Genomic DNA, 26,957 nt, shown 5'->3' with positions numbered 1-26,957 from the left:
AGCCTCTGCCACGTCTCACCTCCCAACTCCAAGCCCACCCTGCCCTCAGATATCCTTGCACCCCAAAGCAAAATGAAAGGGCAGCCTAGCATGGCACTGGCACTGTGCACCCTCTATAAGATGCAGCAGGACCCCATGTATTTCACACTGATTGTCCTTTCCTGCCACCTGCTCATTTGGTGGGCCACTCTGGACCCTCTGCCCATGTCCCCACCCTCCCAGTTGCTTACCCACGTTGGCACCAATGTCCAGTGACCAGCCTGTTCTCTCATTTTACCCCTGGTACCTCTGTACCAGCTGGGTAGCTTTTTCCTATCTGCCCGCTCTGCTGCTGTGCCCCTCCTTTCGTGTTTGGTGGGCGCCCTGCGTTTCTCCCTAAGGCTCCATGTTATTCCTGCCTGCCTCTCCTTTTTATTTTACACACTCGGCCCTTCCTTGCTTCCCTGCATAATGGGGAGGGGTTAGCGTGGGGAAGGGGGGGGGGGTGGAATACCAGCTGAAACCAGTTCTAACCAGCACCTTCCCAGCACTCGCTCCCCTCCAATCACACAAGACGGCCAGCAGCTGCACAGAAAACCAGTCGGACCAGTTGGAGGTCGCCTGGAAACAGCAAGACTGGGCCAATCTGTGCAGCGGGCGGCATGACGAGTCCAGGCTGGCAGCGTCACACCCGAGGCACTCGCTAACAGACACGCCAAAGCGTCTGGGGGTTCGAGGCACGGGATGAGTGACGGGCGCCCAGTGAAAAAGACCACCAGGGCAGTGGGCTCATAGTGGCTCACTGGAATTCTTAGGAGCAGACTGGGGGAGACACACCTTTGTAATCCACCCATTTCAACTTCCTCTTAACTGGTGGGCATCACAGGGAGGTGGCGGCCCGGCCCATCGCATGGGGCACTCACTCACACAGTCACCCGGTCACGTCTCTGTCACATCACGGGGTGACAAACAGCAGTAAGCACAAGTCAGGCGAGGCCAAAGTCTGCTCAGTTCTACAGACGGGACTGGAAACGCAATCAAAATGTCCAGTGAGTGACCAGGCGGAGACCACCTGTAGGGCTGCAGTGAACCAGAACTGCCCGGGCAACATGAGGCGCAAGGAAACCCACCCGGAATGGGACGAGAGTCACACATGCAGCCCACAACGGGACCTCGGTCACACGTCCTGCCATGTTTGCTTACGCTGGGCAAGTAAAGTTTGATAAGCCGCTGCCAGTCGGTGATATGGCAGAGTTTCCTGTCTGTCTGTGCCATTGATCTCTCTATAGTACGACATGGTGAGCTTCACGCTGTCTGTACCTGTCATGTGTGCGTGTCTCTCTACTTATATAGTGCCTTTCATATCTATGAATCGATCGCGATGATGTACAGCAGTACCCGTCATTTCTGTATCTGCCAATCTTCCAATTCTACACAGCATCTTTAACATCCGTTATATAGTGCCTGTCACGTCTGTGTATCTCACTACTATATAGTGCCTTTCATATCTGTTATTACTATATAGCACTTTTTACGATCATCTCTCTGTCTGTCCCTCTGTCTATTCTGTACAGTGTCTTTTATATCTATATTATATAGTGCCTTTCACTAGTGCCTTCTGTATCTCCCTATTGTTACTATAGAGTGCCTTTCATGGCTACCCATTTATCTATCACTTATCTACCTATTACAAGTATATCTTGCCTTTCACATCTGCCTTTGCTATCATTACAATATAGTGCCTTTCAAGTCTAAAGTACTCTCTTTGAAATGAGCTTTATCACAGTGTCTAATCGATCAATCAGTCGCTCAATCATGAATTAGTCACGCCTTTCCCAGTGATCACTGCCGTGAGCAGCTTTAAATGGTCTTCATCTTTATAGTGCCTTTCACACTGTGCAATCTTTAAAGTCTCTCCGGAGAGCGACCACTCAGTCTCTTAAGAATGAAAGGGCGCTGCACTCTCCGTGTAGCCGGCGTGTGTCACTATCCTGGCAAGTGTCATGGTTTGTGGATATAGCGCCTTTCACATACCGCACTATCCATCTGTTTTCCTAACCTGTTTTCCTTGTGAATTTCCCCTTGGGATTAATAAAGTATCTACTGTATCTATCTATCTATCTATCTAACCCACTCATGGACAGTCAAGGCCAATCCCAAAATGGGCCACAACTCCACTGCAGTACAGACCAACACGTGTGCCCATATGCCACCCTCTCACGGTGGGCTCTCCATTTATCTGTCGTGTGCATCTTTGGGCAAAGGTTGGAAAACTGAAGAAAAGTCACAACACGGGCACTGGAAGAGCATGCAAGCCAGGGACCAAGGTGGGCACTGATGCCAGGTCCCCAGAGGCGGCTGGCCGCACTGTATTGCCCATCTCATCTTTTCCGGGTGAGGGTCGCGGTGTGTGTTGCCCATCAAATCAAACCTTTATTTAATACGAGCACTCTGACCAGATCCGCAAGCCTACACATTCACAGGAGAACAGAGAAATAAAAGACTTCGGGGTACATACGGGCGGTGCCGCGGAGTCAAACCACCCAGTGGCAGGAATGGCACCGCAGCGCCCGACCACCCGTCCGTCCGTCACAAGTCCGCCTCTCCGTTCAAATGCAGCGCGTGAATGTGAGCTCGCCGGGCGGCTCAAAACACTCCCGTCACGTCATATCGATCAAGCGCTCCTCCGTCATCGTAAAAGTGGAAAGGAGACGTCTGTTCGTCATTTGCCGGCTCTCCGTGCGGAACATGCGATGTGATAAACGTATTAACGATGAGACGGTAAGTGGAGGGGACTGTTGAACAAAACGCCTTCTCCCTCCTTTGTCGTTGAGAAACTGAGTGTCCGAACCTGAAGTGCTGCGAACACCCGCGGCGGAGGAGGATTATTAACAAAATAAAAAGGCATTTACGCAGAACGTGGATCTCACGTGACAGGACTTTGATCGCACCCCCCCCCCCTTCGCCCCCGATACAAACTCATAACACCTTCCGCATATTTTTGCTCCGTCTCACATTTCAAACATAAATTAACCGAAATTTCCTTTGAATCTTTATACAAAGTAATAAAAAAAATCGCCATTTTATGTTAAAATCTGCCAGTGCGCGCGTAGCCCCATCGAGGTGTACCATTCACCCGTTTTGAAAAGTTCCTGGGCAGCACTGTGGGCACTACCAGCTGTGCCAACACAAATGTCTCTGATTAAACTCTAGTCGACAGTCTCCTGAAGAATTATTTGTATTTTTTAAATATCTTTATTGTATCTAATGATATCAAATGATAACATCAGAACAATTTACAATCAATAATGGGGTGTTACAGGAGAAAAATGACCTGAACGATTGGACTTCGGGTTAGAGGGCCAGGCTTTATGATTAATGAATAATGTCCAAACGGGCGCCCTGCCTCTTTCTTATTGGCTCAGACGCTCCCAAGAACGCCCCGCCCATCTGTTTCTGTTCGGATTTTAGGAACGCCCCCGAGCCTCCGCCTCAGCTCAGGGACAACAGCGGCGTGCACTACGCGACCCGCACTGCGCCTGCGCACCATTCTCTCCTTCGAGCGGACTTGCACGATGTGTAAACAAAGAGACCTCAACAGATCCCCCCCCCCCCGGCTCTGAACTCGGCGCAAGTGGTCACTTGTACAAACTTATGGCCGTGCCTGGTCGTCCGTAAATGTCCCTTGGGAGTGAGTCTGTCCAACTGTCTATATAGTGCCACTCACGTGTATCTGTGTATTAGATAGCACCTTTCATATGTATTGATCTAGCTATCTATATAGCGCCATTCACATGTATCTGCTTTTTACATGGCCTCATTCACATCTATCTATGCATCTTATATAGTGTCTTTCACATCTGTAGATCTATCTACTATCTGTCTGTGTATCTATTAAATTATTGGATCTGAAAGGCATTATAAAAATACATGCATGTGAAAGGCACTATATAATAGATAATTCAATATATAATACACAGATGTGAAACAGAATGTAGCATGTCACACCTTTCACCTCTATTAATTACTTAGATATAAAACATCCTATCTATTAATTGTATGCTGCCTTTCACCTCTGTCTATCCAGCTGTTATCTGTTATATAGTGCCTTTCATATCTCTGTCTACCTACCTACAGGATTCAGACCCCTCTACTTCCCACACATTTTATCAATGGGTTGTAAATTTCATTTTAAATGACATTGTCGCCATTTTTACCCCTCAGCCTACACTCAATAGCCCAGAATGACAAATTGACAACACGTTTTAAGAAAAGCTGACACACATATTCAAATCTCTCACAGAGTCAGTCACTTTGTAGAAGCCCCCTTTGGCAGCAGCTCCAGCCTGGACCCTTCACTGTCGAGTCTCCACAAGCTTTGCACACCTGGACTCCGTCCTTGCAGATGCTCCGTCTCCAGCGCCATCAGACTGGATAAGAAGCGTCTGTAAGCTGCCATCTTCAGGCCGCTCCTCTCATGTCCTCCGAGCTTCAAGGGTGGGTTTTGGCCAGACCACCCAAAGCCGCTCCAGCTTTTCCTGGCTGTCTGCTTGGAGTCGCTGAGCCGTCGTCTCGGCCTGAGGTGGTCCGCACTCTGCAGTAGGTTTTCTTCAAGGACCTCTCCGTATTTGACAGCATTTGTCCCCCCCCCCCCATCCTGACCAGTGTCCCTGTCCCTGATGCTGCCACCACAGTGCTTCACTACAGGGATGGTGACGAGCAGTGCCAGGTCTTTGCCAGACGAAGGTGTTAGTGTTCTGCCCAGGGGGTCGTCCCCCTTGTGTCTCATCAGACCAGATAGTCCTGGAAATGGCGTCTGGCAAAGTCCGAGAGGGCTGTCATAGACGAGTGCTGACCTCAGCAGAGGACTTGGGAAGGTCAGTTAGAGTGACCACCTCACTGGCCAAGACCCTCCATAGGTGCTAGGAGGACCCCCCCCCCCCGCCCCGAGCTGGAGAGGCTGAAGTTCAAACCTGGGGGGTCATCACCTCGACACGGTGCCCCTCCCTCACACGTGGCTTTTCCTGACCATCAGGCTAACAAATCCCCCCTCGGAGTCCAAGTAAATCATTTCACACCGCATTAAAGCGGCAAATTGCGTCTTGGCAAATGTGCGGCGGCGGCCATTGTTAGCGTTTCGTCTGGAGGCGTTTCACACAGAAATCAAGACTCGGGTTGGTGCCGGAGGAGGCCCAGCGGGCTGATTTTAATAAAATGATACAATCATCAGCTCCTCGCTCTGCAAAACAATTTACATTTGACATGCACCTCGCGGCCCGGCCCCCCGACTTTCACATTCGACGGGTCCTCACAAGTGGAGACGAAGAAAACACAGAAGGTCGTAAACAGTTTCTTCCGTCATTCCATTTATGATATAAATTAAAATGACCTAAATGGTAATTATAGCAACCTCGCTCTCCTGCAGCCCTGGGGGGAAAAGGAACGATTGGAAAATGGCTGGTGAACAATAGCGTGGCGGACCCTCCGATGATTGTGTTGGGAATGCAGAGCCGCCTTCGCGACGGCGTAATACAAAGTGGCGCCCGCTAAACAGCCGGAGAACAATGGCAGCTTATTACTGCTGACAAAGGAAAGCGCGGAGGGCTCGGCCACTGGAGGGAAGGCTTGCAAGGCAATCACACGGAGAAAATGGAGCAGAACTACTGTAGGCCTCGATACAGATGGGGGGAGTGCAGCCCTGATATAGCGCCCACGGGCACCACCTAGCATCGGGGGACTTGACTGGGGCGGAATGAGTCTGGTGAGAGTCACCTCAGAAGCACAGAGAGGGCGTCACAGTCACGTGGAGGCAGACCGACAAACGTGTCGCCACCCACTGGCACCAGCTGGAACAGACCGTGAAGTCCATGCCACCCGTACCAGAAACAGAATCACCAGGAAAAGTATGAAGAGGAGGGCTGGGCAGGGCTACAGGCCAGAGTGACAGCCAAATGGGTGGGGCCAGAGGTTTGAGTACCAACTGACTGGGCGGGGCTAGAGGCAGTCAAGTGGGTTGGATGAAATGTTGAGTGGCAGCTGGCTGGGTGGGGCAAGAAGGTGTTGGGGGGGGCAACTAGCAGGGCGGGGCCAGAGGTTTGAGAGACCGTCAACTGGATCAGGTCACAGGTTTGAGTACCAGCTGACTGGGCGGGGCTAGAGGCAGTTAAGTGGGTTGGATGAAATGTTGAGTGGCAGCTGACTGGGCGGGGTTAGAGGTTTAAGAGTCACCTAGTAGGGCGGGGCCAGATGCCTAAGGGACAGCCTGCCTGCTGCGCCGAGTTAGATGCAGGACTGGCGGCGGACGTGTTGGGGTTTGACAGATTTATAAGGTCACTGTCATCCACGTGTAATTCTTACTTGCATGTGCTCGTCCCTCTACAGCCCCGTTGTGAGTTGCTAGAATGACCGTCCACTTCGAGGTTTCTTTAAATGCTGCTGATGCTAAATAGTATTGGCACGTACGCTTTATATAGGGGCCTTCATATCGATCCGTCTGTTTAGTGTCTGCCTTTATAATTCAATTCAGTTCATTCCTCCATGACGCCTTTCCCACTAGACAAATTCAGAATACAGCAGAATTACAATAAAGCACAAGATGCTGTGCAGTGGACACACACCACTACACTCCTATATAGTGCCTTGCTTATCTGTCTGTGTACCCCACAAGCACACACACACACACACCTGCTCAGACTTTCACTCCAATTCTGTTTATTCTTTTGTGGCTCTGTTGCCATTACAAAGGATCAAAGTCATAAGACGCCCCGCAGTACACACACACACACACACTGGTGTTACAGACCCTGCTATATGGCACCACCTGTCTTTCACGGAGTGCCTTTCATACCCGTCAGTATTTCACACACACTTTCATTTGAATTCACTACTGTCTCTTCTGAGGTCTCCCATTAGTGATATTCATACATGTGTGACGTTGTGCAGTACATGGTGTCATGCTCGGTTATCTATTCTTACACACACACACACACACATGCGAGCGCTTAGGGGACATCTACAAGGCTCCTGCACTTTCACCCCGGGACAGCAGAGGGCGCCGCCGCTAACCTCCTCTTCTTTTCCATGCGTGTTTGCGAGGGCCGAAGCCCAGAAGACGCCTGACCTCCCTTCTGGTGGAGCTGCAGAGGCCCCGCCCCCTCCGGGCCGAGTGCGTTCATTATGGGATGGAGGGCGGAGACGGACGGAGCTGCTGTGCTGGAGCCGACAAAAGGCAACCCTTGGACCCTGGTGAGAGATGCCACAATTAAATGGTCTTTACTTGGGGCTGCCAAACCCGTGAACTGTCCTAAGAGAGGTCTGTCACGCTGTCTGTAATCTGTTATATAGTGCCTTTAATGCAGATCTGTCTGTCTATCTACGTATTGAGATGATCGATTATATTGCCTTTAATGTCTATCTATTATATAGTGCCTTACACATCTCTCTCATCTACATGGTGTACAGTACTTCATATATACCTGTCTGTCTATAATCTGTTATATAGTGCCTTTCCTATCTATTTATAATATATATAGTGCCTTTGCTCAATCGGATTATTTTATAAACGAGTGTCCCACATCTCCGCTGCCATGGCTCCTGCCCTCTTCCTCCTCGCATGTTTCTGCACTCCTTGGAGAGCCCTGGTGGCTCGAGGCTCATCTTTATATTCTCTACGTTTACCCAAATCCCTATAACAGTGTGTGTGTGTGTCTTCATGTTTGTGGTGTGTCACACCGGTGAGCTTGTGCTTTATGATTTCACATCATCATCATCGTCGTCGTCAGCAGGGGGCGACACTAACCACACACATATCGAGAGATAAATGGGGAAGTTGCCATATAATGGATGTGAACAGATAGATGGCCTTGAACGTTACTATAGACAGGCTGATGAAAGGCGCTAGATCATCATCTACTGAACAGATACAGACAGACAAACGTGAAAGGCGCTGTATAAAAGATGAAACAAATGATTTAAGATACAAACAGACAGAAACACGGCATGGCGTAATAGAGAGAGATGAAGGGAGATATGCCAGCACCACATCGTCATCTGGCAGACAGGCAGCCATGAAAGGCGCTATATCATCATCTACCAAACAGATACGACCGCTGCATGACAGACAGACAGGTAGCCATGAAAGGCGCTATATCCCCTTGCAGAGTTTTGAATTTGAATGATTTTGCAGTAGATGAGCAGAATCAGAAAGTCAGAGTCAGTCAAAGACAAAAGCCGGGCCGGCCGGCTCTCCTCGCTGATGATTATCTCCTTTGATTTCTTCTTCTTTTTATTTCTCGCTCATGCGCGACTTTTATCAGGAGAGAACAAATGGCGCACATCTCCTCGTCTTCCTCTCATCTCCTGCGGAATGACAAAAGGCCGTCCGACACAAAGGCGGCGCTTTGTTGTAATAAAATGGCCGGGTTGTTACACAATGTGATGGATTTCTTCACTTGTACTTTAATAGAGAGGAACAGAGTCGATAAATGGCACTAACAATTCCGTTCTGCTTCACCTGTCGTAATTGAAAACTAACTGAGGCAGAACTTGGGATGTTTTTTCACCGACATTATTTTATTTTATTTTATTTTGATTTAGATAAGCCATCAGAGACACGAGCTCGTGTAACTGTAATTGTAATTATGAGCTTCTCACGACTTTGGGGGGGGGGGGGTTGTGTGGACACATGTGAGCGAACTGGAAAGAGCGCAGAGCCCACCGTCAGAGACGTGCAAATCAGTGGACATGAAAGGAAACCAGAGACACTGGGCATCATGGCAGGTTCTGGCATGACCGTTAGATGGCGCCTGTCCTATCTAATCCATCATATCATATATAGTACCTTTCACATCACCCGTCTACTTGGTACACAGACACTGTGGTGTAGCGGCTGAGGCTGTGTGACCCTCAGCAAGTCCCCTCACCTGCCTGAGCTCCAACTGGAAAAACCAAAGAAATATAAACTTAAGTCACCTTGGATAAAGGCGTCAGCAAAATAAAAAAATAGTCATAAGCTATTATATAGTGCCTTTCATATCTATCTATCTGTGTAATCCTGCCAACTATTCTTTCTATCAATCATATAGTGCCTTTCACATCTCTGTATCAGATATATATGATACATGAGACACTACTGTATATACAGCATCTTCAGCAAGCTTGTAAAAAAAAATATTAACAGAAACACAATGGCTCTTTGATTTTTCACTCCAACATTTATTACAAAGTGCCTTTCGTAACTTACCTGTCTATCCACCTCTCTGTCCACAGCAGTCTGGACTGCCAGTCTTAAAGACATGGAGGGTACAAAGCACCTCAGTGAGGTTATCACTAGTATGTTCATGCTGACCTTACCAAGATGGCTGACTTCCAGGGACTCCAGTTGTGTGGTTATCATAATGAAGAGGCTGAGCTGTGAATGGAGCTTTATGAAATGGTTAGATCTATCTATCTATCTATCTACAGTGTCTGTCTGTCCGTCTCATATAGTGCCTTTCACATTAATCCGTCTGTCTGTCTGCCGCAGCTTTCATCTCGACTTGTCAAACCCTAACGTGGTGCCTCTCCCCTGTCTCTATACAGCACACGTTATATTGTGCCTTCCACATCTCCCTCCCTCGTTCCCTGCCTGTCCCTCCTCATCCTCACTTTCCTCACAGGTTATCAGACCTCTTGTGCCCCCCATCGCCTGCTGCTTGCCCCCTCAGCTTGTCATTAGTGGCCGGCTGCAGATCATCAGAGCTTCATTACGACTTCACCAGGCGCGCGGCGGCCGCTTTGTTTGGTGACGACTTTTATTTTTTTAATTTTTTTTCCCCAGCACAATGTGAGGACAGCGTTTATTTTTTTTATTTATTTATTTTTCTTTTTTTTTGCTCCAGAAAATAATTGAAAACACATTTCACTGCAATAGAAACGGTGGGCCGGGGAGCATTTGATGTTTCTTTATTATTATTATTATTGCAGTTCATTTGTGGAGGACTGTTTTCCTTGCACTAAAACTTAATAAAGTTCACTTAATTTGCTGCGTTTACTGAACTCGCCGTGAATGTTGTGGTGGCCGCACGGCGAGGCTGTGGAAACAGCAGGCCTGGAAGTCGCTCTGAAAGGAGTCGTGTCGTCATGCCGATTATCCATACAATAAAAATCACACCCCCACTGTCTGCATGTGGGCGGGGTCACACGTTTAACTCCGCCTTTGGGTCCCGCCGAGCTCCACGCCGGACAGTAAAGACACGGCCTGTGAGCACATTTATGTCACCTGGCTTACTCAACAGTCGTCACCTAAGTCCTCCCATAATGCAATTCTTAGCAATAGTGTGATGGGCCACCTGGAGATTATGGGCGGAGTTAAATGTTTAACTCCGCCATGTTTAGCCACGCCCTGTTCCACAAGCTGCAGCGAGGAGTGCCCGACGACACCACAACACGTCCAGATGGTCAAGCCAGCACCCCAATGAGCTCAGGTATCCATCTCTTTCTGGCATGTCCTCCTCCTCCTCGTTAATTTCATCTCATCGCTTTTTCAAGGTGTCACGACTGGCCCAGGGTTCAAATTCTTGCTTTACGTTTCTTTTGTTCTTTTTTCTTTCATTCATGTCCATTACGTGTCTCGCTGGAGCCACCTGCCCATCACCATCAGGAGAAGCCCACGGTGCTACGAATCCAGAGGGTCTCCCACGGTCCCCGGTGGTTCACTTTGAAGGTGCTCAGGAGTGTTTGGCGAGTTTTCTAGGTTTCTGTGGTGTGTCTCATTTCTTTCAGCAACTCCTTAATGTCTTTGCGCTTGCTTGTCACGCAGGAGAATCGCCTTCCAGGCTCAGGTAAGGTATGCAATAACCCACCGGGACAAGAGAGGGCGCCAGCGCTATGAATATCATCTCTCTTCTCCTCTGTAGTTGCAAGAAGCCGCCCAAAGAGGGCATCCAGCCACGCCCCCACTCAGGTAAGCCACACCTCTTCTGTATAAATCCACGGGCCCCCAGAAGATGGCGTCTCAGTCAGAGGAGGTACGTCCCGTCCCGTATGCGTGAGATCCCAGACCTGCTTGACAGAGCAGGGATAAGCTGCTGAGCCTTAAAATGACAGATTTTGTGCCTGTTTTCTGCTGTGCCATCGTGTGCCCATTTATGTTCGATTTTCTGGATATTGGCAGTAAATGTGGTGACCCTGTTGACACCCCAACTTTTCTGTGGCTCTCCTCTTCCATATGTTATGTCTGAGCATTTTCAGGTATTATTTTATTGCCTCTTTAATTTTACCTTCGGTCCCTGCTTTTTGTGGGTGGAGCCCCCAGGAGGCGTGGCCACCCCAGTAGTTGGCGCTGCTGCCCCGCTGATCCTGGGCTCAAATTCGGTGCCCACTCACCGTCTGTGTGGAGTTTGTGTGTTCTGCCCGTTCGTCCACTCCGGTGCTCCACTAGCCCTCTGGGGGTGCCCCCTGCTGTCAGCCCTCCATTAGAGACCCCCGGCTCAGACCCACTTGTGATTCTCTTCAGACGGACGCGATTTGCAAAGCCTTTAGTCCGGTAACCTGAGACGAGTCCAATTGGCGCCCCGGCTGGCTTTCCCAAATCGCTGCCAATTTGCGGCCCGTCACACAAATTCCACTTCAATCTCCTGCCTGCACGCCTGCCATCTGCTGTCACTAACCTCTTCAATAAAAGGAACAAAGTGGCTTGGTGACAATAAAGGCAGCAGATAAATAAATAAAAATAAAGACGAGAGAGAGAGTGGGGGGCTTCGGCTCCGTCATTACGGTGCTCACTCCCCGCCGTCCAAAGCGGCTCAATTACAGCCTCACTCACTGGACTCACAGTGGCCGTGCCCCTCTCACCCGCTGGCTCTAACGCCCAGACGTGTGCCACTCGGAAAGCCCCTCACTTGTCGTTATTTAAATTCCAACTTTAAGAAGGGCACACATCGTGTCTGTCAATGACGTCCGTGTCGCTCCAAGGGTCTCCGTGTACTAAAGGTCTGCACTGAAAGGGGCTGGCGGTCTGTGAGCTGCTCACCGTGGCACTTGTGTCACTTGGGTGTTGTTTGGCTCTCTGGCACAAGTTACGAGATCAACATAAAAACAGAGAGCAGGGCTGGTAACCCAGTCTAGAAACTGGCCGAGTATGGGGGGGGGTTCGTCTAACTGGGCCCACCGTCATGCCGTCACCCCTGGTAATGTCGCTAGCGAGTGTGCACAGAGGAATTCTGGGAAACTCCCGTGCAAGCCACCGATACAAACCTCAAACACGGGCACGCAAAGCGAAAGACAAACTGGCATGGCGGGGAGACATTAGCAGTGCGTTAAGTACGGGACGATGAGATGAGACTTGAAGCCCACCGGAGAGACACGCCGACTGACAAGATCCAATAAGTGGTTAAAAAGCTGCACTCATTTTCAAACCTGGGATCTTGGGGAGGGGGAGTCTGCTGGAGTCTAACCCAGTTGGCATCGGGCACAAGGTAGGAACGAGACACACCCGGACAGCCCATCACAAGAGCTTCTCTCCTTTTTGGTCTTTGGCTCGTGGATTTTCGTTTCCTCTTCGGTTTGACTTTATGGCCCAACGGCCCCCCTCTGTTGGCGTTCTTGTACCGTGTCAGCCATTACGGGTGCAATGAGAAGTCTACCACATGCAGGCAGGTAAGTGCATCTCGCCTGAAGTGGGCGCCGTGAAAGCCGCCATGTTGTCACCTGTTCCGTTTCGCTCGACGTCGCATTGCGCCCTTGTCTGCCTTACCACGTGTCCGCTCTCGTCTGGGCCTGTGGAGGCCGTGAGGCTGCTGGTGTGCCCACGCCTCGGTGATGGTCTCTTTTTGAGTTTTGAGAGCTGAGAGAGCAACCAGCGGAAAACCGACAGCCAAGTAAACGTCGGCGTCCCTCATCCTAGAAGCGAGCCTTGTGAGAGCGGGCGCCCATCGCACCATTAGAGGAGATCTGAAGGTTGGCCATTGTCTCATTTCTCCTATTAGAGTGCGCACGTCTGCCCAGGGCTCACGAATCTCATTGACCTTTTTTCTTGTTAAAGGGAAGGTGGGAGGAAAAAAAAAAAAAGAAACAAGAAAAAAAGCCCCGAAGAAATCCCCCCAACGAAAGTTAATTTCGATCCACACAATGCCAGGCCGCGTCCGGAGATATGAAAAGGCCATTCGAATCAATACAAGTGCAATCAGCGGCCGAACGCAGCCTCGCACCCAATCTGCTCATCCCGCTCACCCCAGGGTGGGCACCTGAATAGCTCCCTCTGCGTGTGTGCACCTCGTGTCATTGTAGCCGAACAATGGCGCCGCTCATCATTAGTTTGTCGAGCCGGGGCTGGAAAGGTCACCAGTCAGAAATGTCAGGCTTCAATGGAGCCCGCCGCACATCTTACTGCTGGAGTGTCCAATTAATGGGGGGACACCGAGGGGCAGAGAAAGCCTTCTTCAGTCGCCAGCTACAGCAAGTGCTGTGAAAAGGCTCGCAATGTCTGACCACTCACCTCCATCATCATCATCATCATCAAAGAAAGAAAGAAACAGTCGGCCCCGACATACCAGGAACGCGGATTTCCAGAGTGCCACAATGTGCCACCTCACATTGGGAATGCGGCCCGAAGGGGAGAAGGCAGACGAGACCCTCGGCGTCAGGCCGGCAGCCACCCGGAGCCCACAAGAGACAGACGACGTGACACAACTGAGACAATGGCGGCCAATTCCTGCAGTAACATGGGCACAAGAACAAGACCGGGCCCATTCATGGGGCATAGGAGACAGAAAGGGAAAGGATTACAGAAAAGCCACCAGCACAGTCAGCTGATGAAATGCCAGGCGTGATCTCTCCATTCTGTTTTACAAATGCCCACCTGGGGTTACGCAGAGTAGGAGATGTAGTGTGGCTCAGGTGCCACCAGGGGGCGCCCCACAGCGGTGGATCAGTACAAACACAGGAGTCTTTGATCCATCGGGTCCACGATCAGCAGTGTCATTACAGGAGATGTGAGCCAACATGACGGTGACACTTCGATTACAACACAAAGGAGGTGCCACTCGAAATGCCAGCCGACAAAACCAGGGCAGCCTACTGATGATCTGAACATTTCCATCAGCTCAGATCCTCCGGGGCTCCTGCTTATCCACACGCACACTGAGTGAGCTCTTTGTCACCGTTTGCCGAGCTTGTCACCCTTGAGGTCACACTGGCTATGACCGCACGCTCAAAAGTGATGTCAGGCTGGGATGGCGTCGTTTAAATGACTCGATAAACAGAAACAAGGAGGGCTCGGTGTCAGGACAGGCATCTGGCTGGAAAAATCATGAAGAGGAGGAGGAAGAAGAGGAGGACGAAGAAGTCACATTTTGCTCAGTTTTAATAGTGAAAAACAAATAACAAACATGGCCTCTTCAAAGGGTAAAAAATCACATCAAGAGAAATACAGAAACCACCCAGTCATTCGTGGTGCCCAGCCCTGTGCGGGGTCTTCTTGAACAGCCCTCAAAACTCCCATCCCCGGGGGTGTCACCTTCTGCCAGGCCGCTGGGCACCTCACCTCGTGTTCCTCTTTCTGCCCATCACGTCGTTTCCTTTTCTGTGACGCCAAGAGCCTTCAGAGGGCAGCACTGAGTCAGGGTCACCAGCTGCATGAGGTGCCAGGGAGACCACCAGCAACCGGGGGGGGGGGGGGGGGAGGGGCGGCAGTGGACTTGGTTAAGGCTGGCACTACATCAACTTGGGGGGGGGTCACCCATTTATAGTGCCTTTCACAAGGCCTGTGACCCTAAAACACTTGATGTGGACCCGCTGGACGTGCTTCACATAGCTGACCTTGGCACGACCCGGTGCCTAAGTGTTGCCCGTTTCCTGCATGCTGAGCTCCTCAAGGTCAGACCCGAGTGAACAGATGGCCGGCCAAGTCGAGGTGCCACCAGCGTCTGCTGCCCTCAAACAGGCCATCTGAAATCAAAGCACATCGGCCTCTGCAGGGCCTCGAGACATATGGCCGCCACCGCCGCCTCTTCACACTCGCCCATCTGCTTCGCTCCTCCTCGCCTGCACTCTCAGCTGGCAGCGGCACAGAGGCGTCTTTAAAACGGCACATTTGGAAACCACAGGTGAAGGCCACCGTCACGAGGGGCTGGCAAACTCACGGAAGTCACCAGAAGAGATCAACTTACTGTGGGGGGGGCTGCAAAGGGTGGAGGATCAACGGCCACCAGGCGCCCACCGCTCTGAGCAGACTGCCTGCCAAGGCGCTGTATAAAGTTAGGATTGGGTTAAAGGTGCGGAGCTGAAATGGAAATCCCAAGGAAACCAGCGTGAAAGGCGCTATATGAGGTGACCACAAGCTGATGACAGTGGTCACCACAGAGAGGGAAATGTCATTAATTAAGGTGTAGAAAAAAAACAACGGTGTAAGGCGCTATATAAAGACGGACTTGAAGGTGAAAGGCCAACTGACTGGTCTGCGTGTCACCAGTGTGTGAAAGGCACTGTACTGGGATTTCTGCTGACAACCCATTTATAATGCCTTTCACACATAAGTGACACTGTCAGCAGCTGCCCCCCCCATAGCAATATGGAAAGCATTACGCCCTCAGTGCAAGGCGCTATATAAAGTACAGTATGTGATAATAAGAGAGTCTCTAAACTCAAGACGGACCTTACAGCCCACCAATTTCAAAGATGAAGCCCGGCTGACCTCTGAAAGGTGCTATATCAAATCAACATGTGTGAATGAAATATTTAACAAAGGGCGTACATTTAGAGAAGCTTCACGAGGTAAAGGTCGGCTGATGGCGGGGCAGAGTGACTGATGTGCAATGGCTGTGCGTAATATGATGAGGTCTCGAGTGAAAGGCACTGTGTCATCACCAAATGTACTTTAGGAATTCTGAAAGGCGCTATACAGTACAGGGCAGGTATTAGGTAATATTTAGGTAATATGGCAAGTGAAAGGCGCTATATACATTAAACCCCTCCTTTGTTAGTGTATGATGCATTACAATATCCTGCTTGAAAGGTGCTATAAAAACACAACAGGCAACTGACTGGCGTGAAAGGCGCTATATAAACTAAACAGTAACGGAGTACAAGAGCTCAGAGGCACAGTCCTGTGTGAAAGGCGCTATATAAAGTGAAGAGTGACCTGAACGTCACTCACAATGACAACTCACTCACTGTGTGAAAGGCACTATAAAAAGCTGACAACACTACACGACAGTCGATGCCCCCCTTCCAAAGTCTCCTTTCCTTTTAGGCGGTCTCCGATATCCTTTATAAGACCACACAGTGAACGTCGCTTTACACAATAACGAGGGGTATAACAAGTGCAGGCGAAGGGGCCTCCACCATCGGGATTGGCACACCTCTGACACGCATCTTCATCACTGCGCCAGCCCTACCCACTCATGCTGGCAGGCGAGCTTCACCAAGACAACAACAGTTGTAGGAACATGAAATGGACGTTTAAAACACAAGCCAAGGCTAAAAGAACAGTAATAATAGTAATAATAATAATAATAATAATAGTAATTACAACAAGTCCGGCGCAGGCTGAGAAACACAAAGAAATACAACAAGTAAGAGGGGCATCAACCAGGAGTGCCACGCTACGAATACTACGATTAATAAGTACAGTAGGACAGAGGGTACAATCCCACCGCTTTACACTCAGGAGGGTAATAACAATCATCATCACCAGTAATATCAGTCCTACTTCGACCACAGCGATAATCATTATTATTATTATTATTATTATTATAAGGCCAGGCACTACAATACTACAAGTAATCATAATGCTGATGACGAGTATAATGACAGTAATACTCACACAATTTACAGTAACATGACATTGAAATGTAAAATATCACCACATTAACACTAATGAGCTGAACCTGCGTGGCATCATTTAGGCCAAGAAGCAGTAAGTAAGTAAGTAAGTAAAACGCTACTAATATTAATCCTAGTACTAATACTAATATTAATCCTAATTGTAAGGATCTTTCTGCTAGCACTCAGTAACGACAGGAGCACAGCTGAAGTATCAGAGCAGGCGCAATCCCACTGCTGACACCACAGTCGTTACACTCCAGGACTAGAATATAATAACTAATAACAGACAAGACACAAACACAGAATGAAGGAAAACTCACTCACTCACTCACACCAGTCGGATTACTAACGGTACTGGGAAGTCCATCCCTGTTGAACCTGCTCAGTGCCACTTACAGTAACGAGCACAAACGTCAATATAAGGACTACAAAGAACACAAACCCAAGTAAGAGTGCCAGCGACGCTCACGATGAATACTCCTACATGGATTACAAGTTCAAACAAATACGTGCAACACCAGCACCCTTCATACTCCTGTCTGTTACTCTCGCTAGTCAGGACAAGTTCCGCTTAGCCCAGCGAGCACTAGTAGTAAGGTCCTCACACTCACAGTGTCATTTAATGATCCCACCGCTGACACCAGCACATCCAACGTCAGCAGAAGCCCCAGGTCTTTAAGGTAGATCTGCTGGCTGAACTCACTCCGGTTTAGGATCAAAAGCACAAAGACAAATGCCTGGCGCTGCCACCAGTGACAGTGACACTCACAGTACGGCTACAACACCACCACTCTGCACGACATCGAGACTCCTACAAACACCAACATCGCTCCTCACTTCCAAAACAACATGACTGCCACACAAAGGGATCGACGGGCACAGCCACAACAATGAAATCACGGTGCCCCAGCAGCAAATCTCTGAGTGTCTAGGCCAGTGGTAACGCCACTCCAGTCACCTGAATGGCACGCTCGTCTTCATCAGGGGGGTCACCCACTAGGAGGGCGCGGGTTTGTGCAAACGCTCGTCCTCCGGCTGTTACTCCAAATGAGATTTTCTGCCATTCCTAGTAATAACGTCCTTAACAGTTATATTAATAAAACACCCATATGTGTGTCTCCTGATACCCTTCCTGTCTGCACCCTTGCCAGTCTAATGCCATCTGGGCATCCCAACCTTTTCTTACCCAAGGTCACAGGCTGACGACCCTCTTGAGAAAACCAAGAACACCACGGGGTCAATGCCAACACTCACATTTATTCAAAGCCTTGGCATCGATGTCACACGTTTAACCTCACCAGACCGTCCATACTTTGACAATCACTCCACAAAGGTGGACATCCGTTTGCCCGCTTGACTCTCGCAGCCTTGCCACGTCAATACCAATGGCCCAATTCCTGAGAGCAGTGTTCAATGACAAACTGCCAGTACCAGCGCCAATGCAGACCAGCATACCCTACAGAGCCCCCTATGCCTGCAGGAGCTTTCAGGTGCATTTACGCCCTCTTGTGACTGATCACACGGGCACCACCAACACAGCTGGCACAGCAAAGTCTTTCTTGCTGCTCACTCTGACTCTTTACCAGCCTGCCTGACCCCCCGAGAGCAGCAGGCTCAGTTATCTGGGTCAATGCTTTGGGTGCCTGGCACACTAATGCCCCCAGCTGTCACACACACTTCCTTCCCCCTGTACTGTTGTGACCGGTGGCGGTGCGGGTCACTTACCCGGGCTGGTGATGGTCAGCAGGTCAAGTCGGCGCTGTTGCTGAAAAACAAACAAAGCAGGACATCAGAAAACACAGAACGGGGTGACCCATAAGCCTTGGCACGCCCCTCCCCCACCCCTTTCAGACTCAGGCTGGATGCCCGCTGCCCCACATCTCCAGAATCCAACTGACAACCCGCTGTCTCCATGACCCTCTGAACGGCAGCTACTCTGCTCTTTCAGACTTGGGCTTGATGCCCGCTGCCCAGCACATGCCGTCAGGCTGGACTCCTCTGATGCCCAGTATATGCGTTTGAAATTCCACAGTTGGCAGATAAAGAGGCAAGGACCAGGAGCCTCTGCTCATTCTGCAGAAACCCAGGCTGTATGAAGATGGTGGCATCAGGTGGCTGTAGCTGGCAACAAGGGGTACAACAATAAAGAGTCAACCAATGCCTGGCACACCAACCATCTCACACTCATCACTTCAAAGACTAAAGAAGGAGCGAGACCCTCCATGCACCCCCTGGGCATGAGGTGCAGACACACAGGTTCTCCTCTCCTCTTTGCCAGCGTCACTTGGCAGCTCGTCGTGTCTCAGCCCTGATCTCGTTTATCCTGAGATAATTAATCTACAGCGAATTAGCGCATTACAGGCCGCTAACAGCCGTCCCCTCACAAGCGCATTGTGGCTGCTTACACGGATAAGGGGCTTAGGGGAGAGGAGAAGAAAAAAAAAAATCACATTAGGGAACAAAATCCGGGGGCAGAAAATGGGATTGGATTAATCCGGATCCAACATGGCCGAGGGGCAACAGGCTGCCGGCGCCAGGAGTCGGCCGTCCAGACCCAGGGGGGAGGCGACGGGACACCCGTCATGCCAATGCCGGTTCACAGTGCTGAGGGAGGGGCGTAATGAGCAATTAAGAGAGAGTATTAATTATACATGATAAGGAGGAAAAGAGGAAAGACATTCATTATTTATCACGAGGCACGCAGAGTGGACTTGGGGGCAAAACGAAAAGGCAAGGACCTCTGGAGGAAAAACGAGGGACACAGGAAACAAAGTAAATCAGTCTTCATTAAAGTGAAGTGACAATGGCAGTTAGCGGGCAACTCTATGACAATCTGTCAAGGGTGGCACAGTCGGGGGCACTGCCAGTTCTGGTCTGGGTGAAGTGTTTGCTTTCTCCCCGTGTCCTCCGTATAGTGTCTCCTCCATACACTCCAGCTGGTTAGGCTGACAGGCAACTCCAAATTCACCCTAAGTGTGTGTGTGTGTGTGTGTGTGTGCGCGTAATGTCCCACAGCGGGCATACAATGCTTACCTTCCACTTAGGATCCGACGCTACCTGTGTGGCATCCCGCCACACTAAACTGAATTTAAGTGGGTATAAGAATCCCATGGGTTTGCACTGGAAAAGTGAGGCCCCTCAACAAAAGGTCTGTTGGCATCATAAGGGTTCCCCAAGCCATTAGAGGGCACTGTGGGCGAGACACACATGAATACAAGGCAGTGCAGACAGCCTGGTACTGCCCAGTCAGACTCTATAGGGGCATAGCTTTAGGGGTCCTTATTGTCTGGTGCACAGAGTCCAGTGAAAATCTTAAATGCATGTGCTAATCAACATGCAACACGTCACCACACTACAGTGTCATTACTGGTGAGGAGATTGACGAGAGATTGATGTGAAAGGCGCTATATACATGATATACATCTAAAGAGAGCGCTGTATTTTTTGTAGATTTTGAAGTAATGGCAGTGATGCAGCCCACTTTGTCCCTTCCTTATTTTAACACTTTTGTCCCGTCACCACCGCGTCACTTCTGTTTGCTAAAGCTGGGAATGCTCAGCGCCTCCGGTCACCGCTCAGTGATTACTGTCCGTGGTGCTGAAGTTGACCCACCTTCAGCCTTTCTTTCCTTGGTCACTCTCTGTGGTCCTGAAGCAGCCTTGTTACTCTCCTCTGGACTTCCTTCAGCCCTGCTACACTATCTCACCTCTAAATTATATAGCAACTTTCATAACTGGCCATGGTAGCAGAGAGTGGCGACATGTTGGATGTTGAATGTCACTGTACTTTACACAGGAAACCAAGAAGCCCATAAACCTATAAACCTGACAGCGTATAAGCAGTCCATTTATATCAAGACTGTTTACCTCCTGATACACTAGGTGGCAGCACTCCTGGGCTGGTGCACCCATGTACTGTATACACTCACAGGGCACATTGGCACCTGTAGTCCTTTGGGGCAGCTCAGATGGGTGCCACAGGTGCTGCTGTAAGGGAGACGTCTCTCTCCTTTAGGGCTTCCTCCTGACTTGGAAGTGCTCCCTGGTCCAACATAAAAAGAGGAGGAGGAGGAAGAGGAGGATAAAAAGAGAGAAGAGTGGAAGGAGAGAAAAAGGACTTTTGTTCTCAAGTCTGTCCTATGCTATTGTGCTGTGTGGTTCTCAAGAGTATGAAGTGTGAAGAAACCTATGAAGGTAGTTTGTCAAATAAAACACTTTGTTTGAACCCGTGACTTCAGTTTTATCTGAGGTTTGGGATTTATAATCTGGATATAAAATAGTTACTGTCGATTGTATTGTTATTGTAATCACATTAATGTTACTATGCCATGTCAAGTCAGTCCCAGTGCCAATATAATTACCATCATCATCATAGTGGCCATATAATTATTATGGATGACTACTATAATAAAAATACCACGGTTATTATCATTATTTTGTTATTGTCATAAGCAGTATAATTATTTTGGGTGATTGATAATAATCGTATCGTTAGTAGTAGTAATAGTATGATTGATTAGTGTGATAATCACATTACCAGTATTTTCATTATTATCATAGTGTCAAAATGATTATTCTGGGTTGTATTATGACAATGACGCTCACTTCATAATCAATAGTTGATCTTACTGTCCCAGTCCTGCTCGTTGTGTTCTTTGATGTTCTGCTGTGGGCTGGCACACCAGGTTAGGCTCCACCCCCCCATTGTTTTAGATCTGGAGGAGGCTGGTTTAAAATGTCAAGCCCTGCCCAGTTCTTCCTGACAGCGGATCTGCCGTCACGCACATGCAGTTGCTCAGCCCCGCCGGCCATGCAGATTGTGTTGTGACCAACAGAGCAGAGGCCCCCCAGCCTGCCTTGGCTTGCCAGTGTACCGGAGGATGGCATCAGAAGTGCCAGACCCCTAAAGATGACACTTGAGGCCCCTCCTGCTGCCGATTTGTGTTCCAGTGGATGGCGGTGGGCGCGCTCGCCGGCTCAGGCAGGCTGCCGGAGACACAAACGCCGGAGCTGCCGCTGATTCCTGACTGACAGCGAGTGACATTTTAACCCCGGAGTCCTTCCAACGGGAGCAGTGAAATCTAATAAGAGGCTTGTTTTTTTTCCCTCAGATTCAGCAGTTAAAAGCCCTGATTGAATTTCATCCTGATTTCATTAAAAATTCATAAAGGCCAATTAGAAGGGCAGCTAAGCAGGCTGGGAGGACCCCCTTTCCATCATCCTGTCAGGGGCGGCCTGTTTTCTCAAGGACCCTGCAAGTCGATATCCCCCTTCAATCTTCGATGCACTTTTTCTCTTAATTACCGCCCCCCATCTGCATTTCTGCACCGAGCAGAAGGGACGAGCAAAGAAAATCAAAATAACAATCCATTGACATTCAAGGTGCTTATGCAGCGGAAAGCGGGAATACAAATCAGAAAAAGGGGAAAAAATCAATCAAATAAGGGAGAGCGAAAATGTCTGCTGTTCGGCGGTGATCACCGTTTACATGGTCTGATTGCATTCACAATAATACAAAATAAAAAAAGTCCCAATCAAGCCATGCTGGCACGCGCCCATGTGTGTGTGTGTGTGTGTCTCCAGCTAAAAGAAGAGGACGGCACACTGAAATATGGAGAAACGTGCCGACCTCCTCCTCACCGCCGCTTGAATGTGTGACATCAGTGTGACGCCAATCAAACTCTGAGCCACTTGTGTCCTTTAATGGGGGGGCCATTTGGTAGAAGTCACAGAAAGGAGCAGAGCTGGGCGGGGTGCCGGACCACCACAGGGCTCATAAATCAATCAGACTGACCTCTTACAGAGAGAAAACCCACATGAACACGGGGAGAACATGCAGACGCCACAGTCGACATTGGGAGGGACTGGCAGGAGGATAATGGCAGGTGGGGTGGCTGTGTTCCCCCTGACCTCTCGGGAGCCTCTGAATTTGACTGGGAACTCCTGATGACTAAAAAATGAAGTCCAGAAAAGCAGGGGCAGCGATCAGAAACACGGCCTCACAGCTCCAGGGACTGTGTGGAGTTTGCATGTTGTCCCCACTGTGGACAGTAGAGGGCGTTTGCCATTACCCGAGAGCTGCCAGCTGAGGCTCCTTTCAATTTTCCTTCCCAGCACTTCTGTCGATGTCCATATTTTGAACCTTTCTGCCTTCACTTGACCACAACTCTCTCTGTTCCTTGGATAAGCAGCTTCACCATCACCACACCCACATAAAGATCTGACTGGCACTGAGGAAAATTAAGAGAGGGACTGTGAGGGCCTGCTGCACTTGGGTTCCAATCCAGGGGTGGTGGGTACGGCAATATGCTATCAGTGCATGCTACCAACCTGTGAGGGCATGACAGCAATGAAGACTTGTGATGGGCTGGGGTCAAAGAGGGGACTGAAAAGTCCGGTGGGGCAACATGGTGTGGAAGAGAGAGAGAGAGAGAGAGAGAGAGAGACACAGCATCACAAGGGGTGGGGTCTGGGAAAGAGGTACTACCAAAAAGGAGTGAATCTCATGGGAACAGAGAAAGAGTTAGAAGGGCGGGGCCTGAGAAGAGAGACAGAACCTCTGAAAGGAACACGACAAGAAGGGGCGGGGCCTGAGACAGAGACAACATTAGAAGGGCGGGGTCTGGGAAAGAGGTACTACCAAAAAGGAGTGAATCTCATGGGAACAGAGAAAGAGTTAGAAGGGGCGGGGCCTGAGAAGAGAGACAACATTAGAAGGGGCGGGGCCTGAGAAAGAGCACTACCACAAAGTGCAGAGACTGGGGAACAAAGAGAACGAGAGGGAGGGAGAGAGAGAGGGAGGGAAAGACAACATCAGAAGGGGCGGGGTCTGGTAAGGAGACACTGTCAAAAGGGGTGGAGCCTGAGAACGAGGTAGTGCCAAAAGGAGTGAATCTTATGGGAATAGAGAAGGAATTAGAAGGGGCAGGGCCTGGGACACAGAGAGAGAGAGAGAGAGAGACAAAACATCAGAAGGGGCGGGGTATGGTAAACAGACACTGTCAGAAAGGGCGGGGCCTGAGAGAGAGACACTGTCAGAAAGGGTGGGGCCTGAGAAAGAGGCACTACCAAAAAGTGCAGAGACTGGGGAGCAAAGAGAACGAGAGATGCTGTCAGAAGGGGCGGAGCCAGCAGGAGGCGGGTCACTCTAAAGAAGCTGCGTGAGGGAGTGAGAGCGTCAGAGAGAGGAGGCAGCACTTAAAGAGCAGCACCTGTGTGGCCCGCTCCTCTGCTTAAATCCACTGGCCTGGGTACACGGGTGCCAGCGGTGGCTTGGATTGGCTCACGTAAGTGCAGATAATGTTGTATCTGACCCCGAGTGAGCGACTTGAGGTGGAGCTGTCAGTGCAAATGTCCTAGAAGTGGACACGGCAGGGAAAAGGACACTCGAGTAGCATGGATGGAGCTATGGAAGATCAAAGTATCAGGAACGGAGACAACAAAATACAAATAGCCTTGGGGTCCGAATACTTTTTCAAGACCCTGCATTGGTGTCCCTGTCTGCTGTGCCATCAAGGACCGCTGATCCTTTAGGAGGGAGCGTCCATTAGGCACATCAAGCAACAAGCTCAGCGTAGGGGTCACTACAATGAGCCCCCCACCAGACCCCTTCTGAAGGTGCCCGACTCCGTTTTGTTGTTTCTCAAGCCGAGACCCCCGACGAGCCGTGTGACCTCCTGTCGTGTCCCAGCCTTCCACTTGACAGAACTCATTACGGCTCCATCTTCCGAGGGGTGCAGGCCCAGTGAACACTCGCCTAGCCTTAATCTCCAGCTTTGTGTGATCCGTCGCTCCCGGTGACGCCGAGGCGGCCGTCTGCTTGTTTACTCAGGTTTCTTTGATTTGAAGCACACGACACAATCAGCGGACGAGAGCGCGGTGACAGGCCGCGTGGTGACAGGGATCTACCGCCTCCTAATCTTTCAATAAATATTAAGCATTGCTGCAACAGTGAGCAAATAAAACACTGCTATTATATTACAGCGGGCCTCGGCGCGTCTGCTCCAAGCAAATTCCGCTTCCAAACGGCGTGATCCTCGGTTCTTGTCGGAAGGTCAAATCCGACTAGTGAAAGTTGTCAGGGACCGCTGCCCAGTGCCAATGGTGGTAGTGATGGGGTCTCTTACAATCTGACCAGCGTAGAACACACAAGCTGAGCGAGACCTGTGTGTGTGACGCAGTCATTGACGCTTCTCTCCACACCTAAGATGGCGGGGACTGACGTCACCTCGACTTTGCCCTAAAGCCGTCCTCAAGAAGTTGGCGCCTTGGGACAGAAAAAGTCGCAAACCCAGCCAAGCTCTTCACTTGAGGGACCAACACCACAAAGTCGAAACCAAATAACACAACGGAGAAGTAAGAGACCACAGCGAAGGAGTCTGGAGCCTGAGGGGCGTTTATGACCTTCATACCATCACCGAGGTGACATCGAGCGCCAATCATCCCGCCAAGAAATGTTAGCCAAACAATCCCAAAAACGCTGACGTTCAGAAACTTCCAATGCACCATTGCTGTTCTGAGGAAGGTCAGTGAATATTTAATGAGAAAGGACCGCGAGACGGACATTCATTCACGGAAGATCAAACTCTCAGAGCGCCACATGAAAGCCGACGTTTATAAGAAGAGCCACACATCTCACAAAGACCGTCGCTCAGGTGACTCCTCTGCTGTGGTCAGTCCGGTGACGGCACACAACTGGTCGACATGGCAACAGATGATGCTATCCTGGGGCAATGGCACCCACGTACTATATAAGAGAACGCTCTGTGTGTGTGTGTGTGTGTCCGGTCCCTCACAGCAAGCTTTGGTGACGCCACCGAGAGAGGAAGTGCAGAAGGGCGCAGGAGGCACACGGAGGGCCATCGCCTTCAAGGACGAGGAGCAAAAACGCAGCCAGACGGCGATCGAGACGCCACCGACAGAGGCTGAGGAGGAGGAGGAAAGGCAGCAAATGTCTGAAGAGTACTCTTTGAACGCCGTCGTAGGAGAGTGCAGCTTCTACAATAACACAAAGACGCATTTCGTCAGAGTAAAAACCCCACAAACAGAAGTGTACGTCACTCTCAGATTAGGAATTTGGAACAGTCGCAAGTACGTTTTTCAACCGGAAATCGATACTGAAAGTCAACATAAATAAACGAGGGAAGTCAACGGCACAAATAACAAATGTAAAGTAGAAAATGTAATTTTAAAATGAGTTCATCAAGAACACGGCGACACCGTTGGAAACTTGAAGGGTGAATTTCCACAAACATCAGAAAGTTTTTCTTTACACAAACAACGATAGACACTTGGGATAAGGAGTGTGGAGGACAGGAGGACGTTAGGGGCTTTCAAAACTCGACTTGATGTTATTAAGTGGACAGGACTGGCGCGCTCTGTTGGGCTGAATGGCCAGTTCTCATCTAGAATGTTCTGATTTATGTCAATGAAAACTCAAACGACCCTCGTCTGCCGGCAGTTTGTTTGTTTTGGTGTATTTCTACAGTTACTGTAAATGTATTCTTCGTTTCACTCATTGTGTATTTTTTTTTTTTTTACTGTACTCGTGTCTGTATGTTGAGCCCGAGGGGACAGGGCCACCTGATGTCCCCGCTCTGGCTGCTTCTTTAAAGGCCTGAGCCCAGAGCTGCGCTCTTCGATGTCCCAGTCGTGCTCTTCGGCTCCCCTTTGCAAGTCTTTGTAGTCTTTGTGTTCCCATCGTCCTCTGACTTTTTGATTTTTTTTCTTGTTTTCAGTATTTACTTCTTGGTTTTAGTTTTCTAATTCTGTTTGATTTGGAAATTTTTTAAATTCTTGATTCAAATCCTTGTTCATCAATTATTCTGCCCTTTTCACATGACAATTCTGGTGAGCCCACACGGGCCTGGGAGGGAGGGACTGTCAGAAGAGGTGGAGCTTAGGAGACAGAGAAACTACCAGAATGGTCAGAATTTGAGAGAGGTGCTGACAGACGGGGGTGGAGCCTTAGGGAGAGAGAGAGAATTTTAGAAGGGGTGGAGCAATCCAGAGAAGCCATGTGGAAGAATACTACCTTAAGAGGTGGAGCTTGAGAGAGAGAGAGAGAGATATACTGTCAGAATGGGTGGGGCCTGAGAAATAGGCACCACTAAAAGGTGTAGAGACTGGGGAGCAAAGAGAGTGGGAGGGACTGAGCCAGGGAGAGAGCAACTACCA

The 26,957-nt window shown here is 49.7% G+C and overlaps 1 protein-coding gene across 1 annotated transcript in view; it reads right to left on the bottom strand.

Annotated features, from left to right (window-relative positions):
- agbl4 (AGBL carboxypeptidase 4) overlaps positions 1-26,957 on the bottom strand; it is a 460,603-nt gene that overhangs the window by 148,128 nt on the left and 285,518 nt on the right. Inside the window, exon 6 of the mRNA XM_028812463.2 lies at positions 18,508-18,547. Coding sequence (XP_028668296.1) covers positions 18,508-18,547 — 40 coding nt within the window. The remainder of the gene's footprint in view (positions 1-18,507; positions 18,548-26,957) is intronic.

Source organism: Erpetoichthys calabaricus, chromosome 10 (assembly GCF_900747795.2).
Source record: "Erpetoichthys calabaricus chromosome 10, fErpCal1.3, whole genome shotgun sequence".
Taxonomy (NCBI): Eukaryota; Metazoa; Chordata; class Cladistia; order Polypteriformes; family Polypteridae; genus Erpetoichthys; species Erpetoichthys calabaricus.
Note: the sequence above shows the minus strand (reverse complement) of the source record. Positions and strands in the feature narration are given on the sequence as shown.